At 41.7% G+C, this 25,613-nt stretch overlaps 1 protein-coding gene across 2 annotated transcripts in view; it reads left to right on the plus strand.

Annotated features, from left to right (window-relative positions):
• Window positions 1-25,613, plus strand: part of LOC129853332 (adhesion G-protein coupled receptor D1-like) — a 74,067-nt gene that overhangs the window by 20,699 nt on the left and 27,755 nt on the right. For both annotated transcript variants that reach the window (XM_055919256.1, XM_055919257.1), the window contains 4 exons: window positions 4,123-4,252; window positions 4,821-4,928; window positions 6,814-6,889; window positions 8,438-8,579. In XM_055919256.1, coding sequence (XP_055775231.1) covers window positions 4,123-4,252; window positions 4,821-4,928; window positions 6,814-6,889; window positions 8,438-8,579 — 456 coding nt within the window. The remainder of the gene's footprint in view (window positions 1-4,122; window positions 4,253-4,820; window positions 4,929-6,813; window positions 6,890-8,437; window positions 8,580-25,613) is intronic.

Consider the following 25,613-nt stretch of genomic DNA (forward strand, 5'->3'; position numbering starts at 1 on the left):
GTGGCAGATTCAAATTGGGTGCTGTCATGTAAGAAATTTCACATCAGCTATGAATATAAAATATGCACTTTGTTTGATTTAGTTAGCTTTTCTGAAACACGCCCACAGAAAATATTGCTTACTGTAGGTTAAGCTCATTGCGTAGTGTCACAAATTAAACAGAAATGTAGCCTACAGTTGTACTGATTGAAGTTTAAGCTATGAAGCCTGTAAGAATCTTTGATAGCCTAGTGGTGCTCATCGTGTCGAGCTGTTCTGTGCACAAATGATGTGTAGGTCTATGGCAGCTACGCTGCATTTCGGATACAGTTGTACAGTATTTCCTAGTGGAGCACATATCTTTCTTGTGTTATTATATAAAACAATGGTTATTGATGTGTACGGCTACATTTCAGATACATTTGAACAACTGTATGACTTATCTACCTTGTTTTATTAGGGCTCCAAATTGATTTAAAATGCTCCCTCAGGCATGTCATCCTCCAGCGGGTCTGATGATATCCCTAGTTGATATTGACTGCTAACATGAATGACTTTCAGCTCAAAATGCAGGTGTAAAACACACTTTCTTTATCTCGCATTTGGAAAATGTATCACCGTTTATGGCTGTAATGACAGGCTACATTTGCTCAGCGATTGTGCACGTGTGCGGGGGTCGCAAGCATTGAACCACTCCTTTTTGGGATCGCGGCTCAAAATGTTTGAGAACCACTGAACTAGCGAACAATTTGCTGATTTGCTGTACAGCTAGCTATACACTGTAAAAATAGAAAGACTCAAAACACTGTGATTGTGTAATGAAACTATGAAAAGTAGTGCACCTAAGCTGAGATCTAGTGTTTGAAGAGTGTTTGAATTTAAACCCAATGTCAGTATTATGATACACAGAAAGTTTTAAAAACAGAATAGAAGTATTCTGAAACACCCAAAGTGGTTATTCAATCTGAATATTAGTGTTTTCAGAGAGTGGGGTTTTAGTGCATGTAAAAGCAGAATCAAACACACACAAAATGGTGCCTCATACAATCAATTGGAGAACTGCAAATGGTTTATAGCCTAAATATTGATTGATTTTTAGAAACAGGAGGAGACAGAGAAGGAGTGGAAGTGGGACAGGCGAAAGCGGGAATTGAATTGAACATCTTAGTAAGATGGTACGACGACATTTCATTGGAATTTCATTGGAATTTTACACTCAACAACACAGCCACACTGTAAAAAAATATTGTGTGGTGAATTGAAATATAATTTTTTTAAATAAAAATAACATACTGTAAACCCAATAAATTAATGCAAGTCATTTCAATTATTTGTTCATTTAATTTGACCCATTTTTGGGGGGAATAAATCCAACATAATATTTTGCTCAAAATGTAAATATATCTTATGAGGATAAGCAAAGATTGAGAAAATGTTGTTATTGAACTCATTGGAAGTCTGGTTTTAATCTCCTTGCACTTCCTATTTTGCCACATGGCTCAGTTTTGACAGGATTGTGAGTAATTAAAACATTTCTGACTTAATGATTATTTTACACAATGTTGTATGCATGTTTGAAGAAAGAAAAATGTATAGTTCTATGTAAAAAATACTATTGTTACAGACACCTGGATAGCTGCAGTGAAATGTGTCGTTTTACAGGGTCGGCACCCCTGGAGCAAATTAGGGTTAAGTGCCTTCAAGGGCACATCAACAGATTTTTCACCTTGTCGGCTCAGGAATTCAAACCAGCGACCTTTCAGTTACTGACCCAACACTCTAACCACTAGGCTACCTATCGGCCGGTATTAGTGTTAGTATTAAGCACCATGCTATGCCATGAGTTGTAATGGATCATGATGAACAGCTTTCAAAACCATCAGGCAAAATGACATGCAATGATGAGACGACACATTCCCACATTTCCAACTTTTAATGGTAGAGGCAAATACAGTATCCGGCAATGTTTACTGTAATGTTTACCTCTAATTACTGCTGATGGATTGAGCACTGTGCCTGCTAAAATGGGTTAAACTGGCAAATGATCAGATACATAAATCAATGTTGAACATTAAAATAAGAAATTATCTAATTCTGAACTAGACAGGATTTTAAACACCATAATAGTGTTTAGAAGCTTTAGCGAGAGGAAACAACACCAAAAGAGAAGGTGATTAATTCTGCACTAAACAGAGCTCGAAACACCAAAATTGTATTTTCAACCTTTTCTGGTAATGTTCCCAGTCCCTGGCAAGGTGTTGCACAACACTTGATTAAGTGGTGTTACAACATACCATGTAATGTTTCAAAACATCTCAGGATGATGTGTTTCAATACTCCAGCAAAGTTAAAGTTTTGGCTCCTTCACATTGGTGGCAACAATTACTAGCATAGGCCGACTGGTCTTTTGGTATGTCAAAATTGCTTGAAATGTATCATTTACTCATGGAGCTTGCATTGTTTTTAAAATGTATTATTACATAATCAAAATGTGTTGTAGACTAAATAATGTAAAGGGCTGTCTGATAACCTCAATAAATAAACTAAGGTTTCGTGACCTTGCCTATGAGGTTCTATCTACGCAATGCATAGTTCTGAGATATTGAGCATCAAAGATTTCACATACCAGATCTCAGAACTGTTTTGTAGTGAATTGTTCTTTCATAACCCGTTGAGGTCCTCACCTTAAAAGTATCTAAGGTACAGAGTATCAAAATCCTGAGACATGTGTAAATCATTTGTACCTTATGGCTCTGAAATGTTCTGAAAGGTTCTATCTGACACTTCTGAATTAGAAAGAAGACTGCAGCCATTTGAATACATCAATTGTAAAATATCACTATTTTACCAAGATAGTCAGTACTCATCATCAAATGCATTATGAAATAAATTAAGATCATCAGACAAATTACTGTCATTACTGAACAACAATCATTTACTTTAAGCTTTCTGACAGTGTTTTTCTGTTGTTGCCCGAGTGCCATTATTGCTGACTAGACTAGCCTAGACCATACTAAGAGGGAGATGGAAAATACATCTGTTCTGATTGGTCCATCTATATTGTTCAGGCTTGTGATTGGATTGCAGATAGAACCTTATAGCACCAACTTCAAATGTGTTTATGCAGATAGAACTAACTTCACAGTGTAACGTCTGCTTCCAACTCACACTCTCAGACACATAGATCCCCTGAATGCAGCTCATCTTCCAGCCCACTTTCCAGCTCACACTCTCCAACAAGTAGATCCCCTGAATGCAGCTCACTCTCCACATCCCAATCACCCGAATTCTGATCACCTGTTCACACACCAATATGTCATTATCACACACTATTTAGTTCAGTTCTTTGCACCCCTTCTTTTTGAGGTATTGTTTGTTTTTGACACACTTCTCTTCCGAGCTTTGTTTTTCTCGTCATTTACGCCTCCCGTGTATGATAGTTTTTGCCTGCCTCACTAACAATGCCTTTTGCCTGTACCTTAGCCTATCGGATTTCCTGTTATCAACCTATTGCCTGATCCCCCTGACAACATTACTAGCCTTGTCCCTGCCTGTACTGTTGCCTTTTGGACCCGCTGTGTATGACCTGCTGCCTGCCCCTGGACCCAGCTACCTGCCTCCTCCTGTGGTCCTTTACATTAAACACCTGCTGCGCCCTGCGCTTGAAACCAGCTCTCTGTCTCTCTTGTGTTCATTACACACAGACACAGACAAAAATGTCAGATGGATGTCAGATGGAACCTTATAGTCCCAATGTCTGTTTGCATGTATAGATCGTTTTTTTACTTGACTTGAGAATTGATTTGAAAAAACTTGTGACTCGGCTTGACTTGTCTTGCTCTTAGAATGCACGACTTGTACTTGACTCGAGACTCAACCCATTCTATTTGGGACTCGACTTGAGACTCGGACCTTGTGATGTGAGATTTGCTTGTGACTCGAATAATAGTGACTTGGTCCCACCTCTGTGTATATATAGTCCCACTCCCAGCTGATAACACTCTTAAAGCATGTACAGTAACTACATGGTTTTATGGTCTATATCAATGATAATTTACCAACTCTCAAAAACTTTCAAAAATACAGTAAGTTGTCAGTGTATCTCTGTGAGTGTGAATGTTGTTACTGGACCATTCGGAGCAGGAGTCCACCCCTGTGGTCAGTGGGCTGATTGAGACAGTGGACAAAGTGATGGTCCAGATGGTGTCCAGCCTGGAGTCCAGCCCCAGCCCTCACTCTCTCATCTCACTGGGAGGAAAGTCCTTTGTAGCAGGTTAGTACCATGGTGACTCAACTCTCTCCAGTCCTGACTGTACTGTACTGACACACTGTAGTGTCTAACTGTAAACAGAGTGTTAGAGACCCTACAGATGTAGGATCTTAATTTGAGCCAGTATGCTACAGCAGAAAAATAATCCTATAACAACAGGAAATGTGAATTGTTTTGTGGAGTATAATTAATTACACATTTGTGTATGGGTTACCATTTTTTTAGGGCAAATCAAGTCTGACATTTTAAAGTGGAAATTACAAACTTTAGAAGCGTTTTAAACCCTTGAATACACTACATGTTTGCATTTCCTGGGTTCCCCAAAAGCTTAGATAACCATGGTCCTTTCAACAGACCCCATTTGTGCACAATATTTTTGTTTGCCTCTAGACAAGCTTGCATCATCTCTCTCCCAGGGGCTAAGTCAAATCTTTGATCTGCACATAAATCTTCATTACCACTAGATAACACTGTGCCTTTGGCTCCCAGTCAGAACCCTCCAGGCCTGGTGTTGGAGTTAGTTAAACACTCGCAGTGGTCCCTCTCTGTTTCTAACCTCTGACCCGAACAGATTACTCTCTAATGAAGATCCCACAGAACTACAATCTTCCACTCTACCGCTTCCCCACGCAAGGAAAGAACTACATCTCAGTGCCTGGCGAGGCATTCACCATGCAGTGTGAGTTCCCTACATCCCATTTCACTCTTTTTCTACGAACATACTATACATTTACATACTTACTCTCTCAAAGTAATTCCAATTTTGTCTTGCATATTACACTGCTAGAACATAGCATAGGCTCATCTTTCTTTTGTGTCCGACTCTTACTCCTCCTCAGCACACAGCTTCCTTGGATTGAATTTGAATAAATACTTCTCATTAGATCTGCACACTGTTTCTGCCAAGAGAAAGTTGCCCAACTGGGAAGCCCTTGTTATTGGGCAGTAGTTTTTTATGATGATAGGATTAAAGATCTTGAACACAGAAGAAGATAGTGTGTGAGAGAGCCATCGTGGGACTGCTCGTGATGCTTTAAAGTACAGGAGTACAGCTACAGTGCTGTATGACTTTTATGAATAGATGTATCAGTGACTACTTTAGACACACCAGAGAGAGTCAGAGAGAAGGAAACGTGTCATTCACTTTACTGTCCATTAAAAAGAAACCCCTCAACTCACAGTGAACTCGTTTATTTGCTTAGTTCACTCTTATCTGCGCTGTGAGTGCTGGTTAGGCAGTAATTATGGCAGTATTAAAACTGTGTTTGTTTGACTTGTGTTCAGGTCAGATCCACTTGGCTCCACCTGGCCCCCAAACGCACTGTGTTGCTACACTAACATTTAAAACAATAATTTAAATAATCTATTAAAGCACCATTATCAGAAATGGAATATAAATGTTACTGCTGACAACCTAAGCTCCTAGATTGAGTTAATGTAACATTGTGCATCCTGACACATGGTATACTGTATTAAAGGCACCAAGAGGAGCTTTTATAAGCCAATTAAGTGCAGAAAAAAATAATAATCCACTTGGACTGAGATACTTCCCAAGTATTAATAAAAAGTTGCAGATGTATTATGTCTATAGGCAAACTGGCCACCAGCTGATCTCTCAAAGGGTCTGGTAAGGGGCATTAAACTCATTACATACAAAGAGCATTACATTAAAAACCTTGACATAATGGTTACCTTCATATACAATGGCCGTGTCCGAAATCTATCTTGCCTACTACTTACTAAATGATATGTGTTCTAATCAAACTACATACTATTTAGAACGTACTGTTTAGTACAAAATATCAACATAGTAGGCTCCCCCATTCTGAGAATGCCTCATCTAATGCGCAATTGCGTTAATTCCCGCCATTCGTTCATTTGGGTAAAGCACCTCCCCTTGTCTCATTATCAGCTGATGTCAAACACACGTCTGAATAGACGATTCTCTTCTTCAAAAGTGTGCAGTGAATTCTACTACATGAAAAGCTGAAATGAATATAACATCCTGGCATTTAAAGCATACGCAATTTTCTAAATTTGACATACTGTTCAACTTTATATTTTCGCATGCCTACTATTTAGAATGCAAGTATGGGCCTATGTATTTTCAACACCTTTTTTTTTCTTACTCAGTGAGGTAGATTTGATTGAATGAAAAGGGTTTTTTTTCACCCTCAAGTACTTCACATCCCTCTCTAGTTGTCATTGTTTACCATGTTGTACAGTAGGTGGGACTGGGTGGTAGGGCTGTACTGTTTCAGTTATGGCACTGTGACTTGCATCATTTCCCAACACACATGTGGTCCGTGGTAACCCTCCGTCTCACCCGTGTGTGAGCATACAGCTCTCCCATTAGTCAGGGAATGCCAACCTGAGGCAGCGAGGCCGTGTTAATTAAGTTCCACTCCCTGTGAGCATTTTAGCAGCGCCTCATCACATTCTCAGCCCTGCTGTGGGTCTGTGTTTCACCTTTGACCCCTCTCTCCTCTCCTTCCCTCCCCCTACTTAACACCCCCCCCCCCCATCATCTCCCTCTCTCTCTCCCCTCCCTCTCTCCCTCTTAGCCCAAACCACCATTGTGGGTGTGTTCTACCACAACATGCACAACTACTACACAGGGATCAACCCCCTCAGGACCAGGTAAGGGGGATGGGAGGACACATAAAGAGCCATGATCATACCAAACAGGAATGCTCTCTGTGTATGAATTATGAACCATTTACTAGTATCTGTAATGGCACTCGTCGGATGAAGAATGAGACCAAGGTGCAGCGTGGTAAGCGTTCAAGATTTTTAATAAACTGAACACCGCAACAAAATAACAAAGTAGAAAAAACGAAAGCGCACAGTTCTGTCAGGCAACAAAAACAGCTAAACAGAAAATAACTCCCCACAAAACCCAAACGGAAAATCACAACTTATATATGATCCCCAATCAGAGACAACGATAGACAGCTGCCTCTGATTGGGAACCACACATGGCAAAAACAACAAAGAAATAGAAAACATAGAATCTCCCACCCGAGTCACACCCTGACCTAACCAAACATAGAGAATAAATAAGGATCTCTAAGGTCAGGGCGTGACAGTATCATATACAGTACAGTAGACAGCAAACCTAGTTCAGGGCCTGCAAAAAGTCATGTCATACTCATTTATAAGCATTTAGTTGAAAAGGCTTGAGGTTGTCGAATCATCTGTTTGGACTAGTCCGAAAAGTACGCAATAAACAAAATTGTTTACTTTGCACGCCGCGCAATTATGAATTACCACCATTGAGAAGAAGTGATCTCAGATAATCTAAGGGATGTTACGGCACTAAGCGCTCTGAGCGTCAGCCAGGATCACTTCCTGTGTGTCTCCCCTGGTGGAGAGGCGCCCCTGTTTCCTGTCGTCAAGAACGGATCATGCCTGGGGCCAGTCCTTATCAGTCTCCCACCAGGCTGTCTCTCATCTCACCACTTAACCTCCACTGATTGATACACCCTGCCATTAACTTCATACAGGAACTCGACTCCATACTTCTTTCCCCATCAATAGGGGATGCGTATTTCGATAATGCTGTGACATTTATTCTTTGCATGACTTGGAATTTGATTAAAGTAATTAAGTGGTATAGTACTAAACAATCTTGTTTTCTTGAAAACATGTAGTAACTGGCAGACTTCATCAATGGCATAATTGTGTCTTTTATGCTCAATAAGTTGGACTGACTATATTGTGGCCCTCAGTAACTTTGACTGCCTCTTCAGAATCCAGCTCTAAATGTAATATGTATAAGTTTTAAGGCACAATCTCCTTCTGCAACAATATATAACAATATACTTTGTTCTAAACGAGTTTCTCAGTAAAGCGGATAAATAATGATAAACACGTTTCTTTTACAATTGATGGTGAGGTTAGTTCATAATGGTTGTGTTTCACTCCCCAGTGGGTGAGAATGTCCGTCTGCACAATGATATGGGGGTGTTGCCTCTACAACCTATCGTCACTTACATTGACCTAGAAAAGCTCCTGTTGAGATGCTGTGTTTTCACTGTGATTGATGACGTTGACAGATGTATCAGTCCCACTCCCATGCTACTGTTCTGAGCACTCTGTGACACTACTGTGTAGATAGAACACCCCAGCAGAGCTCTTATTGGTGTTTGAGTGACATTCTGTATCATCTCTCTCTCTCTCTCTCAGGATCAACGAGGCAGCTGATTTCAAAGACCATAAGATCCAGGTGGCCAGTTTCCTCATCTCACTGAAGGTGGAGCCATCGCCTGCCCTGTCCGTCAACCTGTCTGGGTCTCCGCTCATCAAGATCGTCCTCACACACATCCTGGTAAGAGAACTTCACCAACACAAATACATCACGTAGGATTACTCCAGTGTATTGAATTACCAAGCTATGTCAATGGATTACCATTTTACTGGCCATAAGAAACCTTTCATCGCTGTCTTAGTGAAAGACTTGAAATTGTGCTGAAAAACTGCTTAGCAATAGTTTTCCTGAAATAAGCAACACAGTTGTTGGGGGTAGTATTCTTACCTTATCAGAAGGAATACGGGTGTGATTTTTAGACTATTCACAGCTGTTTTCTCTCACAGTATGTGAAAGGATCTGTGTTTCTTGTGGAAACAGGATTGTAAAAGGAAATATATTTGGGTTTTCATTTGTCCCAACCTCTTTATTGAAACAAAAGTGATTCTAGACATTTGAACTGTAGGCTTTGGGTACTTTTAAAGGAACGATAATTTGAGTTCATGAATAACATATTTTTTGCCTTTTTGCTTTGTGGCAGGGATTTAGTGGAGAAAGTGTTGCCAGCTTTCCATGGGAAATGCATTTGAAACCCATAATGAAAGTTAACTTAGAAGACGTGTATGGCAATTGTTAGCCCTCTAAATGCAGAAATGCAATGGAGAGCTCTAAAGTCCATCCATAGAACACTCTTCTTCAACACACAGACAGAGTAAGAATGATCGAGTCATCCCATCCATCTTATTCAAAAAAACATTTTCCATAAACATTCAATTGTTGCATAAGGACCAAATGACCTCACAAGATATCATCCAATATTTTTTACCAAAAATGAGATGTGATAGTTTTCCATCAACAGCTAACATAAGCAGCCGTCCATTACACTTGGAGAGAATGTGCTTCTCCAGCCATGTGAGCTGCTCAGTAGAAAATATTCACTTGCTAGTGAATCGCCATCAAAGGTGTTTTTTTCTCTTCCGCCTTTCTTAAGAGCACAAATGAAAACCAAGCGGGTTTGTGAAACCATGGCAATGGGTGTTGTTTGCCTCCATTTTCCCCCTGGAAATAAATGTTTATGCTGCAGTGATCTGGCCACGTTCCTGTGACATGATTACTGTGTTTGTTTTAGCAGACACTACGGGAGAAGGGAGAATTTCTTTCTCTTATGAAGTGCTGGAGATGTGTTCCAGTGCTCTTTCATCTTGATTCAAGGTGTTTCTATTTACAGTCACTGGGCCTGCCTTAGTGCTCATTGTTATGGTGCCAAAATAAAGTAGTGATAAATCAATGGTTTTCACAGAAATCCCCCCCAATCAACATTGGTCTTGTGTCGGGAATAGTTTGGACCTCAATTCCTGTGACAACAAATATGCACCACTGCTGCTTTCATCAGTTTTATGACGAATTACCGCACAGTATGTGATTTGGGTTTTTAACTTGGTGTCAACACCTAACATAAGAGTATCTGAGACTTACAGTGCATACGGAAAGTGTTTCGCCCCCTTGACTTTTTCCAAATTTTGTTACGTTACAGCCTTTTTCTAAAATGTATTAAATAAAAAAAATGTCATTATCAATCTACACGCAATGCCCATTAATGACAAAGTGAAAACAGGTTTTTAGACATTTTTGAAAATACCTTATTTACATACAGTTGAAGTCGGAAGTTTCCATACACCTAGGTTGGAGTCATTGAAACTCGTTTTTCAACCACTCCACAAATTTGGAGTCATTGAACCACTCCACTAGGTTGGAGTCATTGAAACTCGTTGTTCAACCACTCCACAAATTTCTTGTTAACAAACTTTAGTTTTGGCAAGTCGGTTAGGACATCTACTTTGTGCATGATAAGTCATTTTTCCAAAAATTGTTTACAGACTTTTATTTTTTATTTAACCAGGTAGGCCAGTTGAGAACAAGTTCTCATTTACAACTGCGACCTGGCCAAGATAAAGCAAAGCAGTGCAACATAAACAACAACACAGAGTTACACATTGAATAAACACAACATACAGTCAATAACACAATAGAGAAAAAAAAGTATATATACAATGTGTGCAAATGAGGTAAGATAAGGGAGGTAAGGCAATAAATAGGCCATAGTGGTGAAATAATTACAATTTAGCTATTAAACACTGGAGTGATAGAGACTGGAGTGATAGATGTGCATAAGATGAATGTGCAAGTAGAGATAATGGGGTGCAAAGGAGCAAAAATAAATAAATAACAGTATGGGGATGTGGTAGTTGGATGGGCTATTTACAGATGGGCTATGTACAGGTGCAGTGATCTGTGAGCTGCTCTGACACCTGGTGCTTAAAGTAAGTGAGGGAGATATGAGTCTCCAGCTTCAGTGATTTTTGCAGTTTGTTCCAATCATTGGCAGCAGAGAACTGTAAGGAAAGGCGACCAAAGGAGGAATTGGCGTTGAGGGTGACCAGTGAAATATACCTGCTGGAGTGCGTGCTACGGGTGGGTGCTGCTATGGTGACCAGTGAGCTGAGATAAGGCGGGGCTTTACCTAGCAAAGACTTATAGACCTTGAGCCAGTGAGTTTGGCGATGAATATGAAGCGAGGGCCAGCCAACGAGAGCATACAGGTCGCAGTGGTGGGTAGTATATGGGGCTTTGGTGACAAAACGGATGGCACTGTGATAGACTGCATCCAATTTGCTGAGTAGAGTGCCGAAGTCAAGGATCGGTAGGATAGTCAGTTTTACGATAGTCAGTTTTACTATATTTGGCAGCATGAATGAAGGATGCTTTGTTGCGAAATAGGAAGCCGATTCTAGATTTGATTTTGGATTGGAGATGTTTGATATGAGTCTGGAAGGAGAGTTTACAGTTTAGCCAGACACCTACGTATTTGTAGTTGTCCACGTATTCTAGGTTAGAACCGTCCAGAGTAGTGATGCTAGTCGGGCTGGCGGGTGCGGGCAGCGATCGGTTGAAAAGCATGCATTTGGTTTTGCTAGCGTTTAAGATGTGTTGGAGGCCACGGAAGGAGTGTGGTATGGCATTGAAGGTTGTTTGGAGGTTAGTTAACACAGTGTCCAAAGAAGGGCCAGGTGTATACAGAATGGTGTCGTCTGCATAGAGGTGGATCAGGGAATCACCCACAGCAAGAGCGACATCGTTGATATATACAGAGAAAAGAGTCGGCCCGAGAATTGAACCCTGTGGTACCCCCATAGAGACTGCCAGAGGTCCGGACAACAGGCCCTCCGATTTTACACACTGAACACTATCTGCGAAGTAGTTGGTGAACCAGGCGAGGCAGTCATTTGAGAAACCAAGACTATTGAGTCTGCCGATAAGAATACGGTGATTGACAGAGTCGAAGCCTTGGCCAGGTCGATGAAGATGGCTGCACAGTACTGTCTTTTATCGATGGCGGTTATGATATCGTTTAGTACCTTGAGCGTGGCTGAGGTGCACCCGTGACCAGCTCGGAAACGGGATTGCACAGCGGAGAAGGTACGGTGGGCTTCGAAATGGTCAGTTATCTGTTTATTAACTTGGCTTTCAAAGACTTTAGAAAGGAAGGGCGGGATGGATATAGGTCTGTAACAGTTTGGGTCTAGAGTGTCACCCCGTTTAAAGAGGGGGATGACTGCGGCAGCTTTCCAATCTTTAGGGATCTCGGACGAAATGAAAGACTGGTAATAGGGGTTGCAACAATGGCGGCGGATAATTTTAGGAAGAGAGGGTCCAGATTGTCTAGCCCAGCTGATTTGTACGGGTCCGGGTTTTGCAGCTCTTTCAGAACATCTGCGATCTGGATTTGGGTGAAGGAGAAGCTGGGGAGGCTTGGGCAAGTAGCTGCGAGGGGTGCGGAGCTGTTGGCCGGGGTAGTGGTAGCCAGGAGGAAAGCATGGCCAGCCGTAGAGAAATGCTTATTGAAATTTTCGATTATCATGGATTTATCGGTGGGGACCGTGTCGCCTAACCTCAGTGCAGTGGGCAGCTGGGAGGAGGTGCTCTTGTTCTCCGTGGACTTTACAGTGTCCCAAAACTTTTGGGAGTTAGAGCTACAGGATGCAAATTTCCGTTTGAAAAAGTGTCAAGAGAATTTTCAGTCCCAATGATAATAACTAACAATCAATAGCTTTGACCAATCCCAGAGGTTTGTAAGACCATGGGTTTAATAATAATTAGGCAAAGACTCATCTTATGCAAAAGGTTAGTACAGTTTATTCAGAGAACGTTCTGAAGTCCATTATACAAAGACATCCATTTTATACTTGCTCCGCACATACTTCCACACAAACAGTAGGTATCCTACGCACATACATACACACAAACAGTAGGTGAGTTGTATCCTTCTCCAGAGTTCTTACCACTGTGTATCACTACCCAGCCGACAGTTCCATTCCCCAGAGATTAGGGAAACCTTGAGAAGTACTCCCTGTCCTATCATAAGTTTCTCAGAGTTCAAGCCAGGTCGGTTCAAACACAGTTTAATTGTTCTCGGTATTTTCTTAGGCACACACATTTCTCTCCCTTACAGGTTTTTTCTGAGCCTAGTTGGACTTACGTTTAATACTTTAATTATTCCTTATACATGCTACATAAACTATAATCCCTAATAGTTAGGTATCAGGGTAGAATTATTTAATCCTTATCTTTAAACATCTAAATTATTTTATCAATCCACCCTTAATGACTAAATAATACACACTGATATATCAAACACTATATGGAAACATAAATGTTATACAAGAATAAACCAAACCAATACCTGTATTTACATTCGATACTCATCAATGACTGTTCTAGGCCTATATCCAATTATAACTCTTCCTGTTAGGATTTTCATCATAATCTTCATGAAAAGAACAGTTTGATCTAAACATTGAAGATAGTCTCATCTAACATTGGCTCCTCGTGGTTAAAAGAAACAGAGCCATCTCCTAGGCCAGGAGATCTGTATTCGTCCTCCCACTGGTTGGAGCTCGGAATCGGTCCGTATCTCACCATCTGTTACGTCATTGATCTCTCCAGAGTCCTGGAAATGAGACCTCGCATACACGGAATCAAACAACATCCATACAAAACCAACACACTCATACAGGTGAAAGCAGCCCACAATACAGTACTTACAATATTTGTCCATTTCCCAAACATGCTATCGAACCACCCTATCAGGGAAGTATCCACCCCAGAGTTCTCTGCTAACTCATGAGCTAATGTGGTAAAACCTGCCAGGGCCTTGGTCACTTATCCGTCTGGAGCTGTGTTATTTAAAAAATAAACGTACAGCAATGAACCCCTATCATTCTACATACCCTGCCCTTTTCTGCCAATAACCTATCGAGAGTCAGTCTATTTTACCAGGTCATGAGGGAGGTGGCGGATAATTGGTCTGAGAACCCCTTTACTGCATCCCCAGTATCATTCATGAATCTCTGTTGATTATAATAGATGACATTAATCCAATCCACATTTTTATTTGTCAACCACCAAAATAATGTAGTGGTAAAGCCTTCACCTATTTGATTCATCTGTAACTTCCCTGAGGATGCCAATAGCATCCATCTAAACTCCCATCCTGGTCAAAACTCCTCCTGTACCTACTTTAGCCTCCTATAACTGGCCTCTGATGACTATCTCGAACTGGTTGGACCAATAACCCCGGGGCGCAAGTTCCTAACCACCCTTTTGGTAGTGTCTATCGTATGCGTCCTTTGCTGGTACAAGCCCACCCTACATCAGTTATAGGTGCTGTGAGGTTAAGAATTTTCTCCTGTACTTCCAAACCTAAGTGAATCACATTAACGATTACCTTTCAGCCATTAAAATCATCTAAGTTCTCGGTGCCATTCTTGTATCTACAACACTGGTACTCATCAGGAGTTAAAGTGAACCGAGGTGGGTTGGCCGAGTACCAACCCAATCCCTGTAAAGTTGTTTGCTTTCTTAGGGAATTGTTTAATGTTTACCTTAAATCCTACATCTTGATCTTCTTTGACTCCTTATTCTGTAAGTCACTCATCACTGTATTATATAGTTTATCTTTTACTTTTTATCAATGACAATGGCGTCATATAATTAGTACCAGAAGGTGGTGGATCTGGATGTATCAGAAAGGTTACCAAGACTATGATGCAGCTCAGAGTCCTTACTCTTCCCAAAACCCGCCAACCCTCTCCTGCCCTTAGTCGGTCTGCTAGGTACCACCCCATACTCATACCTCTAGGAGCACACACAGTAATGAACGGTCAGTATAGGGAATCTTTGTTAAGGAGGTGATCCCCGGATCCTGTTGGTACTCAGTTATTCTCCTAACTCTGTGTGTGAGCAGCAGCGCTTGGTATGTGTACATAACCTTTTGCAGTGGGTAACGAGGACCCAAGTGACTCTCTCAGCTATTCTAATGGCAAAGGTGGTGGTTTAACAGAACCTGGTATGGGCCTTCCCAACGGGGCTGCTTCCCGTCTATTCTCCTCAGGGACTGGATCCACACCTTCTTCTGTAATTCACCTGTTGGACACAAAATCTTGGACATACGGGTTTGGTTAACAAACAGTCTTCTCATGTGTTCTGCTAGTATATCTTCAACTTCTACAGTGGGGAAAAAAAGTATTTAGTCAGCCTGTTACGGCTTTCATATTCCTCCTCCTCGGACGAGGAGAGGCGAGAAGGATCGGACCAATACGCGGAGTGGTTAGTGTCCATAATTTATTAGCATTGAACTGAACACTATATGAAGCAAGATAACGAATAGAAAATCAAACCGACAAACAGACCCGTGTGGCACAACGACTACACGGAAGACAAACACCCACAAAACATACGTGAAACCCAGGCTGCCTAAGTATGATTCTCAATCAGGGACAACGATTGACAGCTGTCTCTGATTGAGAATCATACCCGGCCGAACACAAACATCCCAACATAGAAAATCAAACATAGACAAACCCACCCAACTCACGCCCTGACCAACTAAATAAATACAAGAAAAAGGAAAACAGGTCAGGAACGTGACACAGCCACCAATTGTGCAAGTTCTCCCACTTAAAAAGATGAGAGAGGCCTGTAATTTTCATCATAGGTTCAACTATGACAGACAAAATGAGAAAAAAAAATCCAGAAAATCACATTGTAGGATTTGTAATGAATTTATTTGCAAATTATGGTGGAAAATAAGTATTTGGTCACCTACAAACAAGCAAGATTTCTGTCTCTCACAGACCTGTAACTTCTTCTTTAAGAGGCTCCTCTGTCCTTCACTCGTTACCTGTATTAATGGCACCTGTTTGAACTTGTTATCAGTATAAAAGACACCTGTCCACAACCTCAAACAGTCACACTCCAAACTCCACTATGGCCAAGACCAAAGAGCTGTCAAAGGACACCAGAAACAAAATTGTAGACCTGCACCAGGCTGGGAAGACTGAATCTGCAATAGGTAAGCAGCTTGGTTTGAAGTTATCAACTGTGGGAGCAATTATTAGGAAATGGAAGCATACAAGACCACTGATAATCTCCCTCGATCTGGGGCTCCACGCAAGATCTCACCCCGTGGGGTCAAAATGATCACAAGAACGGTGAGCAAAAATCCCAGAACCACACGGGGGGACCTAGTGAATGACCTGCAGAGAGCTGGGGCCAAAGTAACAAAGCCTACCATCAGTAACACACTACGCCGCCAGGGACTCAAATCCTGCAGTGCCAGACGTGTCCCCCTGCTTAAGCCAGTACATGTCCACGTTAAAACGTTCAGTTTATATCTTAAACAAACACTAACAACCGTATTTTTCTAGGCAAAACATATCAATAGTTGAATTACAATCAGAAACCCAGATTTTAGTCAATTGGTGCATAGGCTGGGATACGAACCCGGATCTCTTGCGTGGTAGGCAAAAGTTTTACCACTGGACCACCAAAGCTATTGAAATGATGAAGACTCCTTGCAAATAACCCTATTTATAATTGTCTATAGTCGTAAAATCAGGCACATATTACCGAGACAATTTCCAGAAAATAGCCTTAATTTAAAGGTCCAAGCATTTCTCCAGCGATGATTCTCCTTACTCTCGCTCTCGATGTCTCTGCCTCTCTATTTCTCTCTTGATTGTCATGCCTGTCCTTCCCCTTATGTTTGCAATTTCGGTGGTTGTGTCCTACTCGCTCACAATGTTTACAGGGAGCCTTACACTCCCGGGCGAAATGTCCTGTCTCATCACAATTGAAACATTTTCTATCGTCTGATCCTGTTGTAATGCTAGGTCAATGGTTGCCAATTCAATACCTCACAGTCTGTGTCCTCTGAATCCCCACTGTCATTCCCCTCATCTAGTAATGCCTGTTCTTCCTCATCATTCGCCTACGTTCCCTCTTCTGTCTATCCCTGAACTGTCTCTGTCTACTGTTCCTTGGTGGGGCCTTGCAATCCTCTGCCATGTGGCCTGTTTTATGGCAGTGGTAGCACTTTCTGTCCTCGGGTTCTATCCACTTTCTACTCTCCCTGTTTCCCCCTTTCTTTTTCAAATCTTTCCTGCTCTTTCCTGCAATTTCCCCAAGAGTGGCGATCAAATATTCTGCTCATGTCTGCTCTTTCTTACTTTTCTTTTCTTTGCCATTATGCTCAGGGTGTATAGCATACCTCTTTACTTCGGCCAATGTGGCTGTTCCCCACCCTATCAGAGTCTCTTTTATGATTTGGAAAATGTCAGGCTTCATACCACTCAAGAAGGCTATTTTTAACTGTTGGTGGTAAGGTCCGTCGTCTCCCTGTCTAGGATCTACCAGTCCACTATTAGCATTGAACACGTCTCTCAGTCTCTCTAAATACTGGCTAACAGTTTCCCCATCCCCTTGTTTACACTCATGTATATTTGAAAAGTCTGCATGTCTATGGTAATAGTCCCTAAGATTATTACAGAGCTGTGTCAATTTGTCTGCATAATCCCCATCTCCTGCCCATGGTGAAATGGGTTCTCCTCCTTGCCCTGGAACCCAGGTTCCCCTCACTTCTGCCCAGTCTTTCCCCACTATCTGTCGAACAGCCCTTTCCAATTCTCCTGTATTTAGTTTAAAACTCTCGGTCAGTCCCTCCATATCTCTCCTAAACCCTTCTATTCCTGTTTTTGAATGTACTATTCCCTCAACTGCTCTTGCTACATCTCTCTGAGTCCAGGGTCGATACACTTGTAAGGTATCCGATTGATCAGCTTCGCCTGCCCTAGGATTAGGAAGCTCTATAAGAGGACACTGATCCTCCTCACAATCTGATTGAACCTCCCTCAGCCCTGGCTTATTTTACGGTGCTAATCGCTTTTTAAGGTTAGACTCTCTTGGTTCTGGCCCTTCTTTCCTCTCCCTGGCTATGGCTTGCTCTCTCTGTTCGTGTTCATATGTTTCTCTCTCTCTCTTTTCCTTGTTCTCAATCTATCTTTCATTGTTTCTTCCTGAATACTTTGCTCTCTCTCTCTAATCCTACTTGGCTCTTCCTTCTTTTCGCTTGCCCTTTTATGATTACCTTCTCCTCTTTTCCGTGCCTCTGACAGCCACACCCTGGCTGTATCCAAACCTTCTGCTTGTTGTCTCTGGGTGTTATTACCACAGGTTTCATGCATCGGTTTTATTATAACCTCCAGCTTGTCCACATCTAGACGCCCCATAAACTCGTATTTCTTTCTCCATTTCGGACCATAATACACATTCCTCTTATCCTCAGACCGCATATACCTCTCGTCCCCGGTTAATTCCGGGACCTCCTTTGAGGATTTACCCATCATGTTTATTCAATTACTGTTATGCTTATTCTCACAATCTATGTGTGTACTTACTCAATTACTCACTTTCTATGGCTGTAACCTCCTTCCTCCTGTTTGGAATAATCAGCCTCCGGTAGATCTCGACTATCCCCTCCAAAATGTATTTCGATATGCGATCTATATTCATACAAATGATGTCCCTGACCTACTTTCTTATCATTTTTATTATTATATTTCACCTTCTATTTGACATTTTCCGCCTAATATATTATTGCCCAGTTATCGTTTAGGTCTCAATATTAGCTCCAATTCTCACAATCTATGTGTGTGTTTCTATAATCTGTTATTATACTTAAATCTCACAATCTGTGTGTGTGCTCTACTGTTATCATACTTAATCTCACTTACTCCCGTTAGTCCTAGACTAACGTAACTTACTTTACTTTATTTTGCCTTCTATATTATGTTTTCCGGCTACTGTTTTTCAACCAGTTTTACTTTTAGGTCTTACTGTTAGATACTTACTTAGAAATGTCTTACTTAGATCTGTGACCCAGTGCCGCCAACACTAACATAGAAAGTTTTGGCTATAGGGTCTAAATAAATAGCGGATCCGTGTCACATTGAGTGAGGTGTGTTACCGGAAAGTATATTTAATTTTAAAATGGAAAAAGAGATTGAAAAATAAATTGGAATATATACAAAAAATACAAAGTAAACGAGAGGACAACAAACCACGTATGCACTGCTACGCCATCTTGGATTAACTATGAATACAGCTGCACAGTATTGTCTCTTATCGATGGAGGTTATGATATTGTTTAGGACCTTGAGTGTGGCTGAGGTGCACCAATGACCAGCTCGGAAACCAGATTGCATAGCGGAGAGGGTATGGTGGTATTCGAAATGGCCGGTGATCTGTTTGTTAACTTGGATTTTGAAGACCTTAGAAAGGCAGGGTAGGATAGATATAGGTCTGTAGCAGTTTGGGTTCAGAGTGTCTCCCCCTTTGAAGATGGGGATGACCGCGGCAGCTTTCCAATCTTTAGGGATCTCAGATGATACAAAAGAGAGGTTGAACAGGCTAGTAATAGGGGTTGCAACAATTTCGGCTGACTATTTTAGAAAGAGAGGATCCAGATTGTCTAGTCCAGTTGATTTGTATGGGTCCAGATTTTGCAGCTCTTTCAGAACATCAGCTATCTGGATTTGGGTGAAGGAGAAATGGGGGAGGCTTGGACAAGTTCTGTAGGGAGGTGCAGGGCTGTTAACCGGGGTAGGGGTGGCCAGGTGGAAAGCATGGCCAACCGTAGAGAAATGCTTATGGAAATTCTCAATTATCGTGGATTTATCGGTGGTGACAGTGTTTCCTAGCCTCAGTGCAGTGGGCAGCTGGGAGGAGGTGCTCTTGTTCTCCATGGACTTTACAGTGTCCCAGAACTTTTTGGAGTGTGTGCTGCAGGATGCAAATTTACGTTTGAAAAAGCTAGACTTTGCTTTCGTAACTGCCTGTGTATATTGGTTCCTAACATCCTTGAAAAGTTGCATATCGCGGGGTAATTCGATTCTAATGCAGTACGCCACAGGATGTTTTTGTGCTGGTCAAGGGCAGTCAGGTCTGGAGTGAACCAAGGGCTATATCTGTTCCTGGTTCTACATTTTTAATGGGGCATGCTTATTTAAGACAGATTATTTCACTTATAATTCACTGTATCACGATTCCAGTGTTTCAGAAGTTTACATACACTAAGTTGACTGTGTCTTTCAACAGCTTGGAAAATTCCAGAAAATCATGTCATGGCTTTAGAAGCTTCTGGTAGGCTAATTGACATCATTTGAGTCAATTGCAGGTGCACCTGTGGATGTGTTTCAAGGCCTACCTTCAAACTCAGTGCCTCTTTGCTTGACATCATGGGAAAATCAAGAGAAATCAGCCAAGACCTCAGAAATAAAATGTGTAGACCTCCACAAGTCTGGTTCATCCTTGGGAGGAATTCAAAAGCCTGAAGGTACCACGTTAATCTGCACAATAGTACGCAAGTATAAACACATGGGACCACGCCGCCGTCATACCACTCAGGAAGGAGACGCGTTCTGTCTCCCAGAGATGAACGTACTAAGGTGCGAAATGTGCAAATCAATCCCAGGACAACAGCAAAGGACCCTGTGAAGATGCTGGAGGAAATAGGTACAAAAGTATCTCTATCCACAGTAAAACGAGTCCTATATCAACATAACCTGAAAGGCCGCTCAGCGAGGAAGAAGCCACTGCTCCAAAACCGCAATAAAAAAGCGTTTTTTCTTAGAATTCCATGGCATTATTTTATAGTATGAAGATTACAATTGAACAAAGCTGAATTAAATAGAAAGGATATTTTCTCCAAACGATTTGAGGGAGTGCAAACATGCGGCTATTCTGTGTTGGGCGGTTAACAAAGATATAGGTACTCCTATATGCTTAATTTAGAGTTATTAATGTAACTTTAGTTGTTCTACAAACGTTGGGCTATATGTTGTGATTTTTAATACATTCTAAGGCTGCATGTGTCACACCCTGATCTGTTTCACCTGTCTTTGTGCTTGTCTCCACCCCCCTCCAGGTGTCTCCCATCTGCCCCATTATCCCATGTGTATTTGTACCTGTGTTCTCTGTTTGTCTGTTGCAAGTTTGTCTTGTCAGGTTCTCGACCTACCCCTTGTTTATATAAAAATATCTGAGAACTGTACTATCCGCATCTGGGTCATATCCTGAGTTGTGATTGTACAGTTCTCATATAATTTAATACAAACACAGGGCAGGCAATAGGCAGGTCGAGGACAGGCAGAGGTTCGTGATCAGGTCAGAGTCAGGCAGGCAGGCTCAGGGTCAGGGCAGGCAGAATGGTCAGAACCGGGAAAAACTAGGAAACAGAACTTGCGAAACAGGAAGACGGGAAAGCACGCTGGTAAGACCTGACAAGACGAACTGGCAACAGACAAACAGAGAGCACAGGTATAAATACACAGGGGATAATGAGGCAGATGGGTGACACCTGGAAGGGGGTGGAGACAAGCACAAAGACAGGTGAAACAGATCCGGGTGTGACAGCATGATGTGACTCTAATGATGATTTGAAAAAAGTTGCTTAAAAGGCATGAGCGCTGCTTTGTTTTTTGCACAGGCTGTAAACACTTAATCAGTTTCTCATTCACAAGAGGCACTTGATAATGCCTTGAATTTCCCGGTGGCATCCCCTTTGTGTTGCCGTAATGCACCCTAAAAAAATCCATGCCTTTTGCGGCCCTTCTCCTAGAGTGCTACGTGCTCCGAAAGCACCTCTCACTCACATGGCACTCCATCACCGGATCGGGTCTTTCTCACAGGCTACAAGTGAAGACAGACATAGACGCAACTGCGCGTGTCCTTATCCAATTCCGAGGCGCATATTGAAGATATTGTAAAGCAGATTAATGTGCTTAATTTAAAGAAGATATTTGGCCACTTTAGTTGTGGCGAGCGCCTTATCAAAACATATAGGCTTATGGGCTAGGCTACATGAGGTGTGCGACAATGATTAGAAAATGTTGCAAAAAACAGGCATTGTTTCTTGCCTTATGCAGGGCATCATTCACAAGTTATAATATATCATTCACAAGTGATAGGCTAATATTGTCACCCATTAGACTATTCTTGATTTTATCTTGTCTTTACATATACTAAATAATATATCTGTGAAATTGATTTTGATTTCGAATGGACTATTATCATGCACCTGTCTCGAAACAGGAGCAGAGGAAAAAAACATGTTGTCTATGCCCTTAAATAGTGAATGGAGGACGCTTTTCCCGTGGTTCATTTTCATGCCAGCCAGGTAGGCTATAGTCGTGTTGTAAAGATAAGCGTTGTGCTTAATAGTTCCTTAATATTAGGAAAGTTGAGAAATAAATATAGTAGGCTTAGCCTATAGAAAGCTGATGCGATCCTCCTCTTTTTAATAGAGGCCATCACTCAGTTTTTTTGCGCAATTGCATAGCCTATATAAATGTTGCGCAACATGAGCTCATGGGCTCTCTTGAAGTGTTTGATTCGACTTTTGATCACATTTGCATTGATGGCAGAGTGATTAGAGGGAAAATAGAGTGCGGAGTACCAGGCAGTTAGCAAGTTTGGTAGACTACTAATGACCATCAGCAGCATCAGAGCTTGGAGAAGCCTAATTATCGTGACTAAACGGTCATGTGGAATTTGATTGACTTCATGACTCGAGACCGCTGGTGTGGCGGTAATATGGACAGACCTGAAAAAAGCTGTGCAGCTGCCTGGTACTTAGCACTCCCCATCCAACCTGACAGAGCTTGAGAGGTTCTGCAGAGAAGAATGGGAGAAAATCCCCAAATGTATGTGTGCCAAGCTTGTAGCATCATACCGAAGAAGACTCGAGGCTGTAATCACTGCCAAAGGTGCTTCAACAAAGTACTGAGCAAAGGGTCTGAATACTTATGTAAATGTATTTTTTCTTTTTTTTGCTTTGTCATTATGTGGTATTGTGTGTAGATTGGTGAGGGGAAAAAAACATTTCATCCATTTTAGAATAAGGCTGTAACGTAACAAAATGTGGAAAAAGTAAAGGGGTCTGAATACTTTCCAAATGCACTGTATATTTAGAAGTTGCATACCTCACACATCACTTTTTGTCTGTAACCATAACCAGAAAAGAGGTAAATAGGCTATTACTGGTCTGTTGTGAGCCTGAGGATAGATTCAGCCCAAAAGTGACTGACTATTTTTGGAATTTTTATGTCTTTGGGAGCTGGTGGATACTTCACCTTCCAAACTAGGAGAGAGGGAAACTGCTAAAACAGTATGTGGAAGACCTTTCCCGTCATTGTTCACTCCGCTCTTTACTGTCTCTTTACTCCACTCCAAAAATGGCATCCCGTGGCGTGCCTCCACTGCTCAGGGGTAGCTAAATTATTTGTGATTGACCCTTCTGCTTTCCCAACGGTTTTAGCCAGCAAGAGGAGAGAGAGAGACATCTAGTCTGATTAAAAACTTCTTAGGGCTGCAATCCCGTTAACGGGATCGATATGACAACAGCCAGTGAAAGTGCAGGGCGCCAAATTCAAACAACAGAAATGTCATAATTAAAATTCCTCAAGATTTCAAAAAGGCTTTACAGCAAAAGCACCACAAACGATTATGTTAGGTCACTGCAAAATCACAGAAAAACACTGCCATTTTTCCAGCCAAAGACAGGAGTCACAAAAAGCGGAAATAGAGATAGAATTAATCACTAACCTTTGATGATCTTCATCAGATGACACTCATAGGACTTCATGTTACACAATACATATAAGTTTTGTTCGATAAAGTAAATATTTATATCCAAAAACCTCAGTTTACATTGGCGCCATGTTCAGAAATGCCTCCAAAATATCCGGAGAAATTGCAGAGAAATAACAGAAATACTCATCATAAACTTTGATGAAAGATACATGTTTTACAGAGAATTAAAGATAAACTTGTTCTTAATGCAACCGCTGTGTCAGATTTCAAAAAAGTTTTACGGCAAAAGCACAATATTCAATAATCTAAGAACAGCGTTCAGCCACAAAAGGAAGCCATTACAGTTACCCGTCAAATTGTGGAGTCAACAAAAGTCATAAATAACATTATAAATCTTCACTTACCTTTGCTGATCTTCGTCGGAATGCACTCCCAGGACTCCCACTTCCACAAGAAATGTTAGTTTTGTTCGGTAATGTCCATCATTTATGTCCAAATAGCTACTTTTGTTAGCGCGTTTGATAAACAAATCCAACGTCACGAAGCGCGTTAATTAAAAGCAGACGAAATGTCAAAAAGTTCTGTAACAGTCAGTAGAAACATGTCAAACGATGTATTGAATCAATCTTTAGAATGTTTTTAACATTAATCTTCAATAATGTTCCAACCGGAGAATTCCATTGTCTTCAGAAGTGCGATGGAACAGAGCTCCCTCTCATGTGAACGCGCATGGTCAGAGCATGGTCAGCTCATGGCAGACCTTACTCATTCCCCTCTCCTTCGGCCCCACTTCACAGTAGAAGCATCAGACAAGGTTCTGAAGACTGTTGACATCTAGTGGAAGCAGTAGGAAGTGCAAACGGACCCATATCCCACTGTGTATTCGATAGGCGATGAGTTGAAAACCTAAGAACCTCAGATTTCCCACTTCCTGGTTGGATTTTTTTCTCAGGTTTTTGCCTGCCATATGAGTTATGTTTTACTCACATACATCATTCAAACAGTTTTAGAAACTTCAGAGTGTTTTCTATCCAACACTAATAATAATATGCATATATTAGCAACTGGGACTGAGGAGCAGGCAGTTTACTCTGGGCACCTCTGGGCACCTTTTCATCCAAGCTACTCAATACTGCCCCTGCATCCATAAGAAGTTTTAAAGTCTCAGAAGGGGAAATTTGTCAGCAGCAGTATAGTACTGTCAGCTCCCCCACATTTCACCGTCCTGGTCATGGTGCCATGGTAACAACAGGTCTTGTGTATTAGTAACACAGCAGTCACTTACTGTCAGGTCTCGAACACAACAGTAGACACCTTTGACCATTTACCTCACATGGAGGACGCCTGTTTTATGAGCAGAAAAAGAAAAACAATGTCATGAACCCTATTGCTGTGAATGCCTAAAACTATAGGTAATTCATTGACGCTGTCACCAGTCGGAATGATACATAATGACTTTGTCTTATGGCTGTTAGCATCGTTCACAGGGGAGGCCAAACAGGTCTGAATGGATGGCCAATGACTCTGGACTTGCACCTGTACGCTCAGACCCTCACCAAACATCTACTGAGGTCATTTCCTTCCAGAGCTAACTGGCCGTGCCGTATCAGTCCGGGCCAAGGTGACGCCACGTCAGTCAATAGGGTTCTGGGGAGTGGCTCCGATACGGAGTGAAAGTGTTATCGGGTCTCTTGAAGGCCTGTGAGCTTTCTCACGCCATCTGGCGTCTGGCGTGGGAGGACCAGCGGAAAGGGGGCACTGAGGTCTGTAGTTAAACATGAAAACCGACATAAAAAACCTGCCCCCCCTCCCCATCCCTCTCCCCATTCTCCGTTTCACTCAAGCATCACACTGACGGTATAGGGTGAAGAAATGGAAAGAGTCATTTCACGAGGAATGCCGGTGTTGTTCAGTGTCAAAATTTAAATGATAGAAAAAAGGTTTTGACAAGAAGAACTTGAGTTTACGGGCTAATAAAGCTGTGTGTTGGAGAGGCGGCTGCATGAGAGGGACTGTGGGCAGCGGAGGAATGGAGAGGGAGTAGTGTAGGATCGGTGGTGACTGCTGTCTCTCCCAGTATTGACCCACACATTCATAGTGTACTACAGCAGGCCCTTTTAGCAGGTA

Source organism: Salvelinus fontinalis, chromosome 4 (genome assembly GCF_029448725.1).
Source record: "Salvelinus fontinalis isolate EN_2023a chromosome 4, ASM2944872v1, whole genome shotgun sequence".
Classification (NCBI taxonomy): Eukaryota; Metazoa; Chordata; class Actinopteri; order Salmoniformes; family Salmonidae; genus Salvelinus; species Salvelinus fontinalis.